The sequence below is a fragment of the Glycine soja genome, chromosome 8 (genome assembly GCF_004193775.1).
Source record: "Glycine soja cultivar W05 chromosome 8, ASM419377v2, whole genome shotgun sequence".
In the NCBI taxonomy this organism is placed as follows: Eukaryota; Viridiplantae; Streptophyta; class Magnoliopsida; order Fabales; family Fabaceae; genus Glycine; species Glycine soja.
The window spans coordinates 45,271,458-45,287,156 of record NC_041009.1 but is presented as its reverse complement, the minus strand read 5'-3'; the positions used below and the strand labels follow the sequence as shown (position 1 = coordinate 45,287,156).

The 15,699-nt window shown below is 29.1% G+C and overlaps 1 protein-coding gene across 4 annotated transcripts; it reads right to left on the bottom strand.

The window, feature by feature from the left end:
* Window positions 1-3,011: 3,011 nt before the first annotated feature.
* LOC114423560 (uridine kinase-like protein 3) lies at window positions 3,012-10,438 on the bottom strand. 4 transcript variants are annotated; one of them, XM_028390369.1, is made up of 15 exons: window positions 10,283-10,433; window positions 9,484-9,644; window positions 8,932-9,023; window positions 8,324-8,393; window positions 7,895-8,010; window positions 7,533-7,629; window positions 6,177-6,256; window positions 5,443-5,637; window positions 5,257-5,340; window positions 5,099-5,159; window positions 4,328-4,388; window positions 3,948-4,041; window positions 3,791-3,863; window positions 3,549-3,631; window positions 3,012-3,417 (listed from the first exon to the last, which is right to left on the bottom strand). In XM_028390369.1, the coding sequence occupies exons 2-15, from the start codon at window positions 9,632-9,634 to the stop codon at window positions 3,241-3,243; spliced, it is 1,434 nt and encodes a 477-aa protein (XP_028246170.1). In that variant the 5' UTR covers window positions 9,635-9,644; window positions 10,283-10,433; the 3' UTR covers window positions 3,012-3,240. The 4 variants fall into 4 exon arrangements, with proteins under 4 accessions (XP_028246170.1, XP_028246168.1, XP_028246167.1 ...); XM_028390367.1 differs by having other exon boundaries at window positions 3,791-4,041; window positions 10,316-10,438; XM_028390366.1 differs by having other exon boundaries at window positions 3,791-4,041.
* Between the last annotated feature and the right edge of the window lie 5,261 nt (window positions 10,439-15,699).

The window sequence follows — 15,699 nt, the reverse complement described above, 5'->3', positions numbered from 1 at the left end:
AATACATTCCTAACTGAGAGTTCAGCATAATTGTAGAAACATAGCCGAACCAGTTTTGTGCATCCAAAGATGCAATCTGCCAAATAAACCTATACGCTAATTTTATGCATAATAGGTTTGCACTATGTTCATAGGCAAGTATCCAGAAAAGAAATCAACACAGGTTTAAAGAAAAAATATGTATTGCAGTAAAAGGTAATATAAAATTTTCATAAACAAAAGGATAGCGTAATGGTATAATTTAACTCTCATATTAGATCAACGCACTCATGATGGCTGCATTATCGCACAAAAAAAAACAGGATACATTGTTCAAAAAATTATAATGTCACAAACTTCTTATGAATACAGATTACTGAACAAATGTCACAAACGTTTGCTTCCATATTTGTGCATGAAAATTTTGTGATTACAACAGCTAATGTGCCTAGCATTCATGAGTTATGTTTGCACCTAACAGCATTTCCGTTGTCATTTCTTCATACTTAACCAACAACAAGATGTATTTTTCCTTCAAAATTGCATATGCAATGCTGCTGGCCCATGAAACTTCAATATCTATGCCTGTGTTCTTTACACTGTAAATACGAGCGTACCTCCAGCCATTGCAAATTGAACGGGAGGCGCACACACGAACCTGAAAGACAGTTTTGTTCTTCCAGACCCTTACTCACTCTGAATAGATGATGTATTTTTTCTGAATAGAGAAGTGGGTTTGGTGATACAAAACTGACAGCACCCCGTCCTACGTGAGATAAATGATGGGTACGTGATTTGTTACTGAAGGTGGTTGCAAATATATTTGTAAAGATATGGGATGAATGTGGATGGAAAATGGACCAGATTCAAAATAACTAAATGTTGCAAAATAATAAAATAAAAAAAGAACGTGGGACGTGAATGCAACGTGGGATTCCAACATTCTCCCACTTGTTCCATTTAACTCAACATCAACCATAACAAGAAAATAATATATGAATCATGGCGATAGGTCCACTGATGATGAGTAGTATCTTCCATGTATCACAATATATCGAGTCTCTCAACACTAGCTCTCAACTTAATGAATAAACCATATGTTTATTCTATATCTAAACCGAATGATTTTTCTCGAAATAAATAAATATTTGAGAGACTTATCATCAAATATAAAAGAGAGATATAGTATAGCTGTATTATAGTTAGTTACTTAAGGATTATTTGCATTTGGTTTCTATCTTTTTAAATATATCTTTGTGTACCAAAATATAATTTTTGTTAGTTAAATAATTTTGGGAGGGAACTAGGATAGAGAAATAAAAAAAAGTAAAATTAGTAGGTTAATGAAAAAAATTTAAAATGTTGCAATAATCATATTGATTATATTCCCAACCCCCTTCGTGGCTCTTCATCTCATCCACCCCAATGAAAAAATGTAACATGAAAAAAAAATATAAGTTACAAATTTTCATCTTTATATATTTTGTCGAAGGTAAATTTTTGGTAAAAAAATTATGGCAGTGGAAGTTGACTTTGGTAAAAATAAATTTTGGTAAAATTACTCCTCCCTTATAATTTACACAGTAATGTTGAAGGCAACACTCAGCACCACATTTACATTGTTACAAACAAAACAAATAAAGTTAATATAGGATTATTCATCAAGTTCAATTATTAAAGTGTAGATATTTTATCTTAGAATTTACTTAAACACGCATTATAGTTAACTTATTTTAGGATTTAGATAAAGAGAAATAGATAGCACCCATTTTTACAAAATTGCGGGCAAATTGACAGTTAGTAGTTAGTAAAGACATAAAGAAATTTTAATTTATAAATACTTATTAAAAGAGTTTGAGTGAGTTAGAATAGCCGGAATAAAAAAAATTAGGATGTATATGTATTAAGCTATCAAGAGTAAAATCAATACGGATTAATTAAATTTGCATTTCGTTTTATTTATTTTTTATCTTTTTAAATTGAAATGAATTGAATTTTATTTACCGTTATAAATAGGTATTTTCAATTTTTTGATAGTGTACCAAAATTTAAATTTAAATAAATTTAATAAGGTTACTAGGTTTTTGGACAAATTAGAATATTAAAAAATAAATAAAGTAAAATTAGTAGCTTAATTAATGATAAAAACCTAAAATGTTATTGTTCAATACTATAGACTCAAATTTATAATATAACACTAATTCAAGGAGTTTTTTTTTTAATAAATAGACCCAAAGAGTTAATATGGTATCGTAATTTTTTAAATTTATAATTTTTTTCAGGCTTAAATATGTTTAAAACATCTAATAAATGATCAAAGTTTACTTTGTACTCTTATAAAATAAAATAAAAATTGCATTAGATTCTTGGAATATTAAATTTTTTTGTTACTAGTGTTTATCATTCTTGGACTCACTTTTTTTTTTCAAATGAAAAGAGCAAAATACAACCAGAAAAAAATATTATCTATCAAAAAATTAAAAAAATCTATAAAAAAATAAAAATAACCATCTATCAGCAACCAACTAGCAACTAAATCATTGGGAGGCCAAAGAATCATCCTATCCAATAAAAACAGGAAGGCAGGGAGTGCCCTTGAAAAAATTAACATCCTTTTCTAACCAAATCTCAAAACCTTTTAATTAAACCTAACCAGCAAAATCTTTGCCAAAGTAGTGGGAGCCAAAAGCCTTGAATGATACTTGCATGGAAATGTTTTTAGAATTTTACTAATAAGGTTATCCTTTCTTATAATTATTAATGAATATTCTTAATCATGCTTACAAGATTAGATACAGTTCCTAGTGTTTATATATATATACACTATTGTGGATGATACGACTTTTCCACTTGTTATATTAATAGGGCAATTGATTGATTGCTGATGAAGATGTTCAAAACAGATATTTAGAGAGTTCAGCATAATTGTAGAAACATAGCCAAACCAGATTTGTACATCCAAAGATGCAACATGCATAGTAGGTTTGCACTATGTTCATAGACAAGTATATCAGAAAAGAAATCAACACAAGTTTAAAGAAAAAATATGTACTATAGTAAAAGGTAATATAAAATTTTCATAAACAAAAGGATAACGTAATGGTATTTCAAGGTCCAATAGAATCAAAATTGATTTAGAACTAAAATTCAGACCCCAACACGAAGTGATAAAACAAATTTAAACCTATTTTCGAGAGGAAGTCTCACTGGTAACGATGAACAACTGAAATTATTGTGGATTCTGCTTCTGCCCTACAATAACTACTGGGAAGAAACTACCACTTGCTCATCATCATCATCTGTTCCAAAGTACCGATCTCCAAACTCGCCCATGCCAGGTATGACACGGAAATCTTCATTCAAACCAATCTCAATCTCCGATGTCACTATCTTTATTCTTGGAAAACTTTTGCATACCACATGCACACCTTTAGGTGCCTGAAAAGGAGCAGCGATCAAATGAAAACCATTTAAACGACACAATAAAAAGAAAGAAGCAAGAGAGAATTAATCACAGTAAAAAGAAAATTAGCAAGAGATACAGAGGAACTAAGACATTAGTCACTTACAGATATGAGATTAAGGAATATAATGTTGGACTCAGGTACACCCTTTTTTATGAGTAAAGAAATTGCTTGAACAGCCGAATTCCCTAAGGATGAAAATGTTCCAAGGTTATTTCAAATGAAAACCAGCAAAACCAAGAATCAATTTCTTTCAAATCCAATCTTATTATTATTATGTGAGCTACTCAGTAACGGCAATTAGGTTGCACACACTTGCAACATCAATACAAAAGAGAATGACAAACCTGTGCCAAGTATAGGGTCCAACAGTAACACATGCCTATCTGAGATATCATTTGGCAACTTTTCATATATTAGCTGATCATTGATCAAAGCATAAGATATCAGTATCACCAAGTGAAACAGAGATTTGTACCAAACCATAGATGCAGATGAACTAACCTGCTGACCATTGTCACCTTCTCTGTGAATTAAAATTTTCCCAATCTTTATACCTTTACAGCATGCTCTCAAAGCATTCTCCATACTCTCCCCACTGAAATGAGCATATATTAAATTATTAATTATGATAACAGAAAATGAATTTCTTAACAATAAATTATAAACTGCAGAGAGACACACAAGGTTTCTTAGGGCATGCCACCAAATGCAATCTAATGCATTTGATATTTCTAAAACTCAAATCAACAAAAGATTTGTTTCTATATTTATTGAATTATTCGTGATTGATTAAGAAAAACATTTTAGTCAATTCTTTGAGGCAAGGATGAAAATATTCCATCAAATGCCCAACCAACTCCAGCTTTGGACTAGACTAATACCTTCTGATAACAGAGACACCACACAACCTTTTACAAAAATCAACACCAGTGTATACAGAACCTGCATTTGAGGACAAGAATCAATAGTTATCATAAGAAGGTTCAAACATAAACAAACTTTTTTTAGTAAATACAAGAAGATGACAACCACAAGGTAACATACACCAAAGCTTTTAATTCAGCATGACAATTGTTGCAATTAACATCATGGAAAACAGAATACACCTCTCAAGTACTACAAAATGACAAACATTTGCTTCACAGAAAGATTCCTTCACATGGAAGCCTCCTTTCAATATGAATTTGTATACTAGAATATCATGCCATGATTTCATATCACGTGAAGGCATGAAAAAGTGAAATCAATGGAGGATATATAAGAATGCTGACATTATTGGATCAACTTCAATAGCTATTAGTAGAACCTATACCAAGACTACAGTGTTTAACACCAAAAAAATAAGAAAAGAAAACCAAAACTATAGCCATAGATATTTGTAGAATACAGTTGAGAACTTGTAGTTTATGTTCTCCTCATTTGTGACAATATGGCAGCACATCAGAAACTAGGCATCCAATGTACATATTAACCACAATACTATCCGGTGAAAGGAGAAGAATTGAGCATCTGCAATGGTAGATACAATGCAAGCTAAGGTAGTAAACATATTCAGCTAAATCCTTTAGCTGCAAGGATCAAAAACGTAAAAAATAGCACATAAAACTAGTACATCACAATAATCTTACAAGAAAAGTATTGAAAAATGTTACCAGTGGGAGTGATTACTTGCTTTTCTGTAAATGGCAGATGCCCCAAACCATGTTCCACAACCTGGTCAAGTGCAGCAATTATGATCAGTAATAATTAAAAGAAACTTGCATGCTGGCACCAAGTTTAGAAACAAAAAAAAATAAACCTGTTTACTTACCAATCGAATCAAACGATCAGAGTAAAATATAAAATCATGCTTTGTTGTCTTGGCATCACGTATCAGGGTATGCATACCCCGTATCTGCATAGTAGCAACTATCAAGATGGTTTAACTGTAATGACAAAATCAAAAGTTTGGAGTTCTAAGTGAGATAATTGAAAAGGCCCATAAATTGCAGGGTACCTGAAAAGTTGACTGAATGACATACAAATTAGGATATATTTTACACAGGTCATGCTGACCAAGCTTTGTGCGGATATGCTGTACAATCAAATCAATGGCCACATGATTATCTCCTCCACGGGGTATAATTATATCAGCATACTTCTTTGTTGGAAGAATAAAGTCATCAAAAGCTGGCTTCACAAATTTTGAATACTGCAACAAGTATTACATAAGAATCAGCAACACAAATCCATTAAATGGTAGATATTAACCATCAAAATCTGATAAAGAAAATGATAGCTTGATTAAAATTACTATAAAAACAAAAAACAATCCTTAATGAATTAATTCCATAAAAAAATGAATGACCATACGTTTCAATATTAAGGACGGTGGTGGATCCGAGACCCTGAATCAGTGGAGGCAAGTTATAAAAAATAAGATCAGTGGGTTCAAATATATAAATATAGATGGAATAAAATACAAAAATATAAGATTTTATTTATAACTTTGCTGTTTTAAAAAAATTTTATTGGTGAATTTTAAAAAATGAGGGGCTACAGGTGCACCCCTAGCCACAATGTAGGTCTGCCAGTGATTAAGGAATTTGCATAGTAGCCAACCAATAACATGAAACTAAAATAACATTTCCCAAGTCTTGCAATGAAGTAAATATAACCAAGGTGAAAAAGAAGCATGAATAGTCAAAATATGCTAACAGTAGCACAAATGGTGTAGCAGAAATTTACTACCTGATCAAGAACTGCTCCAATATCCCGACCCTTCTCAGTAGTGTCCCGCCTAATTCTTCTTGCCAAACGAACATCAGCATCTGCACTGAACATTTTAAAATGTAAAGACAGCTTAACTTAACAATGACATATAGGTAACAAGTTGGCAAGTAGAAGTACAAATAATAACAATCTAAAATCAATTGAACAACAATTTAATAACAATATGAAACGAAAAGTTTATATACAGGCTTATAAAATAACTAAAAGATACTCATAGGTAACAACTTAAGAAAATAATCAAGAACCAACAAAAAAAGAAAAAAACAACAAATACAAAGATGGATCAAAGTGTAATAGACTTGTAGTCAAGGTTGTTAAACTCAAGTGTTGACTTGCAAAATCGTATGAGTTTACGAGCTCACACCTGCAAATTGAGTTGAATCGGTTGTGGAACCATTTCTGGGTGAACTCAATAAAACACAGGAGAGATCACTCAAAATTGTGAGTTTGTAGCTGAATCTACAAGTCTAACTCCACTCACAAATTTAGAGCAAAACAACATTGATTTGTGCAGGTCACTCACATGATTAGGGCTCACTTTTAGAGCTCATCTCTCTCATGTCCCCTCTTGCACATTCCCTGCCACTCGGTGGAGAAATCAGGGTCCAACAGTTTCTGTTCTTAGCTCTCTTGCCTCACATGATATAAAGCTTATTGCGGCCCATTCAACTCATCCATTCAGCATGTATGTTACTCCATTAAGCTTCCTTGTTTTCACTTTTCTGTGCGTAAAATATAATTTGGTTTTAAAATCCAGAAACGCACATAAGATATAATCTGCATTGTGTTATGTGAGTACTGAGTTGTAAATTATGATTAATCTTCTTTTTTTTAGGAAAAGAATTATGATATTATTTCTGTCTAATATTAATTATGATATAAATTATAAAATATGATGTGTTATGTGCATATGAAATCATATAATTATGATAGAATCTTTGTATGATATAATTTCTATAATTAATAGATTTTTAATATTAGTTTGTATAATTATATTAGGTAAAATCTTTCAAGTTTACAAGTCAACTCTACAAGTCAAGTTTACGGAGGCTCCACAATTTTATATAAACTCTCGAGTTTAACAACCTTGCTCATAGTATCCCATGCCCTACCCCTAACCCTCAAAAAATTCTTAAATGATATGGAACAATATGAAAAAACATGAATTTTCCTATATCATGCTGTGGATTATTGAGTATCAATTCCATGAGACGAAAGATGAACCATATCCCTTACAAACTAACAAATACAACTGAAAATTTACAATAAATAAATAAATTCTGAATTAAAGATGGAAAAACAATAATAAAGGACCTGTGTCAACAAATATCTTCATATTCATCAACTCCCGAACACGTGGGTCATGGAAAACAAGGATGCCTTCCAAAATTATAACATCTGAAGGGTTCACCTGAAAACACGATAAGGCAACACAAAATGAAATGAGAATGACAACAACTTTGTAAAACTAAAAATTATGCATTTGGACTATCATGTAAAATGTATTTTATGCTTGATTGCGCTATTGTATACTTGTTATTTACACTAAAGGAAGAAAGATTTTCTTTTGCAAGATATGTGCGACTTCAGAAGCAGTATGTCAATCTTAAGCTGTTTAGCATTTTAAGAAAGAGGGCTAAAACTGCTAATAAAATATGGAAGTTCCAGATATATACCCTTCTTAAAACATCATCACTCTTGTAACTCTTAAAATCATACTTTGGAATATCTACTGCTTCGCCATGCTTCAACTTGTCCATAACACGTAGTAATTGCTTAGTATCAAAAGCATCTGATTAAACATCACAACATAAGTACAAGAACGGCCACATATTTTCATTAAGAAAATTAAAATGTCATATATTTTTCCTTATCTTGCTACCCAATGAATTTTCAGAATTCCTTTAATTTACTTAAATGTAGCTTTAGATAATGAGCTCATAATTAGTTTACTAGTTTACTAGAATGACTAAAACATGAGAATGGATTAAGGTTTTGGAACCTCATTCTCAAAGTGCATTTTAATAAACACAGACAAGGCCATAGAATATTCCATCTTCTAATTCAATAATATTGACAGACAAAAGAAGTATAATAGTACTGACCAGGATGGTCAAAGTTGTAATCTTGTACTCTTGTAAGTTCCTCCTCCGTCAAGTTATTGTAAAAAGAATCCTGTCACAAATAGTTTATATATTAATCTTGATCTATCAATATAAGTACAATAAGAAACATTTAGCTAATTTTGAAACATGTCACTGAAAAAGAGAAAAACAAGACAAAAGGAAGAAAGGGACAATTAATAGAATAAGTAAATAAATAGAGATAATCAATGACATATCCAGAGTATATTTTGACTGTACTACCCAAATAATCACGTTTAATAATATCTTCATATTATTACATGTTGCAGTGAAGTTTAAGAAAAAAGAGGCATGTGATCTTAATACAAGAGAAGTTCAGGAAGAAGCTTAGAAGACTAAAACTAATAAAATAAACAGAGGGTAATGTATCATGTTGTTATAAATAAATTTACAATAATGATAACAAAAGCTTTCCTTAAAATTCTCTGAATATCCTGAGGAAAATAGAACCCAACGGGATTTAGGTAATCGAGAGAATAGGATGCATATGGGCCCCAAATCACAAATAGTAAATCTTAATGTAATTTTAACTTGATCATTGAGAAGTATACAAAGAAAGAATTGAATACCTGATTAACAAGTACAACTCGTTGATCATGAAGCTGCTGAATAATCATATCACAAACTGTTGTCTTGCCAGATGCTGCACCCCCAGCAACACCTGCATCATATGACAAAAAATAAGTGTTAGAATCATTAAGATAAAAGAAAAGTTGTAAGAATTGAAAACAAGGTATCCAAATTTAGGACCTCATCAAGTATGAAGTAAGCACTACTTTATTAATATAACATGCTATTTTAATTGGCATAATTTGCAAAGCGTGTAAAATTGAGATTAGGTGAAATGATATTTTGATGCTAGAACTCATATCCATACATAAGACATTATGTAATTTAATTTCATGTTAATTTTTAATAACTCAAGCAAGATGAATTTTTTATTTCTTTTCACATCAGACATGAATTTTGACCTGACACATATGTAGCACCCATGTGAAATTCTATTACTTCAACTAACACAAAATTGTGCTTTAACAGTAGTGATTTTATTCATGTACTCTGTAACACAACTTGAAGGTCTCATGTGAACTTATTTGGCAGTTTGTCATAAGAAAGCACACCTATGACAAAAGGTTGTTTATACATGTCAGTTTCTGAGGTTGTTGGTTGTTCTATGCTAGCCTTTCTTTGCTCAAAACCATCCATGTGAAATCCAGAAAAATGAACCTCTGAGGAAGACTCCATTAATTCTACAGCCGACTTAGCATCCATTGGCAAAGACCTGGAAAAGATAATAGTTAAAAATTACAGATAGAGAAATGAAAAGGTTTCTTTCTCAGACTTCCCTGGGAGCATTTTCTTAAATCTACCCAAAACCCTACAAATAGACGAAGCATCCCCAATTCCTCAAGTATAACACAGAATTATGCATCCCACTTTCATTTTGCCCTTGTCTATAATGGACAGATAAAAGTAAACAGTAAACAACAAAACGCATCATATCATATAAAACTCCCAGCATATGCATCTAACACACATTATGCTAATCCACTCAAGACAACCCTTTCAACAAAGTAGCCAACAGTGATTCAAGTTTCACTTACCAAGTTAACAAAACATTCAATACACAGAAATCAAACAAGGAAAAGCACCCTCCAATGCAAACTAGCCAGCCACCCACGAAAATAAAATAAAATAATGAATAAAATTAAAAAGGCTAACTTTATGCTCACCCACTTCACCACAGTGCAAAAAACACACACCCCAGTCAGTAACCACAGCCCAAATTCTCAACTGGGTTTTCCACAACCAAATCCAGATCCAAGAAAAATACTTAAATACAGGGCAAAGATTTCAGTGGCAGAGTTCATCAAAATTGAACCCCAAAAATAGAAACCAAGGAAGGAAGAAAAGTTGTACCAAATAGCCAAATGCTGATTCCAAAGCACACACCTGTTGAACAGAAGAATTTGACAAAAGGAGAAAGAGGTGCAGAGCAATGGTAGAAAGGTGAGAGTTATTTATTGCAAACAGACACAGCTGAGTACGCACCAAATGTTTTTGTGAAATCCCTTTGTTTTTGGTTTGGTTTGGTTTATACATAGTCGTTGTTGGTAAATGGACCCCATTTTTTCTACAAAATTACCACCTTCACCAACCATTTTTTTTTTATTGTTATTCTCATTCTGATTCCAATTCCCCAAGAAATTCAAAATTTTTAGAATTAAATATTCACTTTTTAATTCATCTTCGTCTTACCAAAATTAATTTGTCATTGTTGAGTGTTCACTTTTTTCAAAAGACAGAGTATATACGCACATTGGTGAAAAGTTTTTTTTTTCCTACGGATATGTGCTGAAACTTATCTAATCATCCTTTCCTGTTTTATCTTGGTCTATTTATTATAAATAAATGTTAAATATTTTTTATTTTCGGTATAACAAAACATTTTTTCAAGTTTCTGAAATATTTCTTTTATTATTATTATTATTATTATTATTGACATGCACTGAATGCTGAAACGTCATTGTACTGATTACTGACAGTGTGTGCCCCAAAGCTGATCAGATCTTTTAGCATCCACGTTGGCATTGAATCGGATGTGGGCTCCACTTGCATTATTATCAATTTTTCAAAGAGAAGTTATATTGAATATTTCATACTTTGTATATTTAGATTAAGAGAAGTTTTAAATCTAAGTTTAGATTAAACTTAATTTTGTAAATCGAATTTGAAAAACAATTTAATTTTTTTAATAAAATTGGGCTTTTAGACAAAACTTTAATATACAAACGTACTTTAAAATTTATTAAACATATCATTGAATTGAATTTACTCTCCAAAAATACATTCAGTGTCTAAAAATACTTTTTACATGATTAATCAAACATGTCCATAACAAATAATACAAATAAAAAACTATATATAAAAAAATAACATAACAAAGAAAATGAAAGTTAATACCCCTCTTTCCCTAAATATAATGCTTTTTAATTGATTTACACTCTTTTATAAATTAGTTTAATATAATTAATAATATTAAATATAAATAATATAATTATATAAATAAAATATCTCTTTTTTTTTTCAAACGCCACAATCAAGTCATTTTAGAAAGTTTTGTCTCACTATCCTTTAAAAGGATTCAACTGGGTCCACCTTTACCGACTACCATATTTTTTCAATGAGTAAGAAATAATAATAAAATGTCAAATCATCCTTGGGAATTATTAGAGAACAGATTATGATTTCCATTTTTACATCTATGTTTAAAAATATTCATTTCGAAAATATATTTATGTTAATAATATTTTCATGCTGATTCTCTTATCTCACACTTAAATAAATAAAATAATTATATTTAAACTTAGACTTAATAATTTTAATTACTTTTTGCATTAGTTGTTAAATAATCATTGTAGAATGTTTGATGTAAAAAAAAATAAAAATTGTAGTAGTGACCATTGCTATAGTATAATAGTAGTACACACATTTAAATGGAACCAAAGTTGCATACTAATAAATTAATTATAAATATAAATATATTATAAGAAGTTTAGTTGAAAATAAATGATATAATTTGCATACTTTAGTCTAATTCTATATTTGTATAATATATATTTTTAAACTCTATATAATATATTTCTAATTTAGCTTTTTCTAATATATTTTATTATATAGTATATAATATAAAATATAAAATATTTATATTTCTGTAAAGTCATACTAATATATACTATTTTTAATTTATTAAATTATTAATTTATTTATGGGAACAAAGTTATTGGAGGGCTTTCTAATTCTTTATGGAGCTGGATGATAAAACCAAGGCTTGCATTGACATTATTTAATAAGCTTAATTACAAATTTTATTACCCAACTATCATTATTTTGGAAACCTTATCATTTAAGTTTTTTAAAGCATTTTCTCATAATGTTTTCAATTTTATGTATTTTATCATCATAGTTTTGAATTTTTACATATTTTATGACACACACCTTATGAAGACAATTTATTTAACAAAAAATCTCATGTTGAATCTCGTTGTGTGTGGAAAGTGAAAACTCTTCATGTTAACAGCAATCACAATATCACAAGCAAGATTTATCTTTTTGACCCAATGAACTAAGAAATACTCATAGCATGACAAAAAAAAAATCACACTTGTGATTCTCACATTCTTCCCAAGTTTAACTCCCTTTTAGGGTTACTTACTCAAATTTACACGTAGGTTGAGACAATAAAATATTACAAAGGTCAATTTTATTTAAAAAAAATAGAAATGTATATGAACTAAAAAAAAAAAAACTTACATAAACTAATATTGAAAAATATAAATTTATTAAAAAAAAATTAAGTCTAAATTTTTTTTATCATTTTTTTCAATATTATACTCTCATTATAATGTATACAACTTCTAACTCATTGGAATCGTCCTAGAGAATTTGAATAATTTGCACAATGTGTTAAATTCAAATTTCATTACCAACGTTGTACACTTAAAAAGTTTATGACTTTTCGTCGGTTTCTTCGCAAAAAGAAAATTATATCTTTGTTTTTTCGTTTTCGAATCTAGAAAAAATTACAGTTGCAGTAATTATTGTTATAACAATAATTCAATTTAAAATGGTTGTACAATGTTTATTTTAATTAAAAAACTCATCATAAAAAATATAAAGCCAATGATTCTTTTTTCCTATATTTTTTCTATCACATCTGTGTTGTATATATACAAATAATAACATTATTAAAACCGATATTAAACTTTCTCTTATCTGCAACGTAGCAAAATTCGAAAGGTTTGTGTGGTCACGAAATTAGCATAATTTTGTATTTATCAAATAGAATATAAGAAAGTTTAGAGAGATATCAGATATGTTAGGATTTTTGTTGTGTTTGTGCAGAAAAATAATGGTGTACAGTGTGTGTCGTTTATTGATTTGGTCTCTCAATCTCAATGTACAGGTGAAGTCGTGAAGCAGATGATAAAAACTGTTTGTTTCGATAAACCAAATTCAGTTCAGAACTGAATTTCTTTGATTTGACCATCGATCACTTCAATAAATGAAGAAAGATTTATAACATTATTTTCTTACAAAATATTAAAATTATGAAGACAAATTATCGATGAATGTGGTAGGAAAGTAAATAAACAAAATAATAGATAAAAAATAATGACCATAGATATCAAAGATGTCAAAAATTTTATAAGGCCCGAAGAGTGTCAGTATTCAGCAAAAAAGCTACTTCTAGCAATTTTTAATATATTTAATGTTATTAAATATTACATGTAAAATAATTAAGTTTATAAGTTACATGTAATTTATTAAATTAAATTCGCTTATAATTTATTTAATACTACTACTTTGTTTAAAAATATTAACAAGAATATTTTTTTTTGTTAATTAAAAGAATACGTTTTTGATGTTCCTATTCAGAGCATTGGTCAAAAAAATAAAGCAAATAACTAATTGGACCAATGCAATCATCAATGTTCCCAAGCAGCTTATTTATTGGGTGAGCAAAAACGAAAATGTCCACCACCCACCTCCCAAGCAGAAAAGAAACGTAGACTAGAGATGTTGTTCAAATTTAGGATAAAATTAAAGATGAATACTATCATATTTATTTGAATTGTTTTTGTTTCTAAGTTTTTTTTTAAAAAAAAAATAACAAATCCAAAATAAACTGACTGAAATCATATTGATTTAGTCTCGTTTACCAAGTTAACAAAAAAACAAAATAAATTTCAATTGCACTTTCTATTTTTTTTTCAAATTTTATATCATATTATCCTTTTTTTCTGTTTTTAGTTTCAAATTAGAATGACACTCATTTGACCAAAAAAAAAAATTACAATTGCACTTTGAATTGTCGAATTTTTTGGGTTTAATCAATATTATAAAATGAGTCTAGTTGAATTGGTTGAAAAAATAAATTATTATAAATTCTTAACAATGTCTTTGATTCTTAACAATAAAAAAATACACAAAAAAATACTATTAGTACAATAATTTATACAACAGTTGTTAAAGCGATATATTTTTTGTGTCTATTAACAAAATTGTATTGTTTTTAATAAATTTTAACTGATAAAATAAAATGTATTTAAAAGAGTATTTTATAGGATGTGCTTCTAGCAATTCCTTATCATATAATTTATCGGATTATATGTCTTGTGAAATATGGGAAAAATAAAAAGTAGCGCTGTTTCATTTGTGAGTTTACAACTGTGTCCGTTGGGCCTAAAACCATGCAAGCCCATGACAAAACATGGGGTTGTTCCTTTCTTGGGTTGCCCCAAAGCAAAAATATATATATATATATATATTATCCAAATTGGTATAGTGCCTCAGTCTAAATAGGTAAAAATTGATATACAATTATTCACCCACGTATAACAATTAGCAAAATTACCTACCAATTTTGGACCACTAGCAGAAATTGAATTGAATTCAAAACATTTTCTGGGTCTTGCTTATTAGTGTTATAATAATATTGATAAAAGAATCAATAAATAGATAATTTTTTTTGAAGGATTGCATTGAAAATATGGGAGAGTATACTAGTACACTTTTTAATATTTTTTTTCTTAAATAGTATCTTTAGGAGACTATGTACTATTTTCCTAATTCTATTGGAGCAATTTGATTTTATTAATTGAATTAGCTCTCATTTTTTTAAAGAAAAAAATATGTTTACACCATTGATGAATTTTAATAAAATTTCTAATCATAACATACTAAAATCTAAATGTGTGTACTTAATATTTTTTCTCTCTCTCTTAATATATATATATATATATATGTGTGTGTTTTTTTATAAAAATCAAGGACTATTTGTTTTGAAAAACAAATAACAAAAAAGTTAAAATATGTTTTTCTTCTTCTAAATATCAAAGTGTTTGAAATTCATCCTTATAAAATTTGAATATTTTTTTCCTTACGAAATCAAAAGATCATACATAAATTCAAACAAATCTAAACCTAAGATTTTTAATTTAAAATTTAAAATATAATTTTCAGAAATTAAAAGTCGCTATAAAATAAAATAAAAATCGTCACAAATATTTGAACCCCTCTTCCCCAACAACCAACTGCGGAAGCTAATCATTTTATTACTCCTACTCTTAGAACATGTGCTAAATATTATCTTCAAGAGAGAGGTAAGACTTTAAGTTTCCAAAAAGTTAATATGAATGTTATTGTTAATGGAGAACCGGAGAAGATACAATCGTGAGTTCCTGAAGATTAGGGATGTAAAAAAAAAACTAGTTTCAAAAAAATAATTATAACTATGACTAATTTTGAAAAAATAAATATAAAACTATAATTAA

Excerpts from the sequence above, each read along its gene's own strand:
- LOC114423560 (XM_028390367.1), bottom strand. The coding sequence starts at position 9,634 with ATGGATGCTAAGTCGGCTGTAGAATTAATGGAGTCTTCCTCAGAGGTT. Across the intron at positions 7,630-7,894 it reads GTGATGATGTTTTAAGAAGG|GTGAACCCTTCAGATGTTAT; the intron begins GTATATATCTGG and ends TCGTGTTTTCAG. Across the intron at positions 3,418-3,548 it reads TATTCCTTAATCTCATATCT|GCACCTAAAGGTGTGCATGT; the intron begins GTAAGTGACTAA and ends GCTCCTTTTCAG.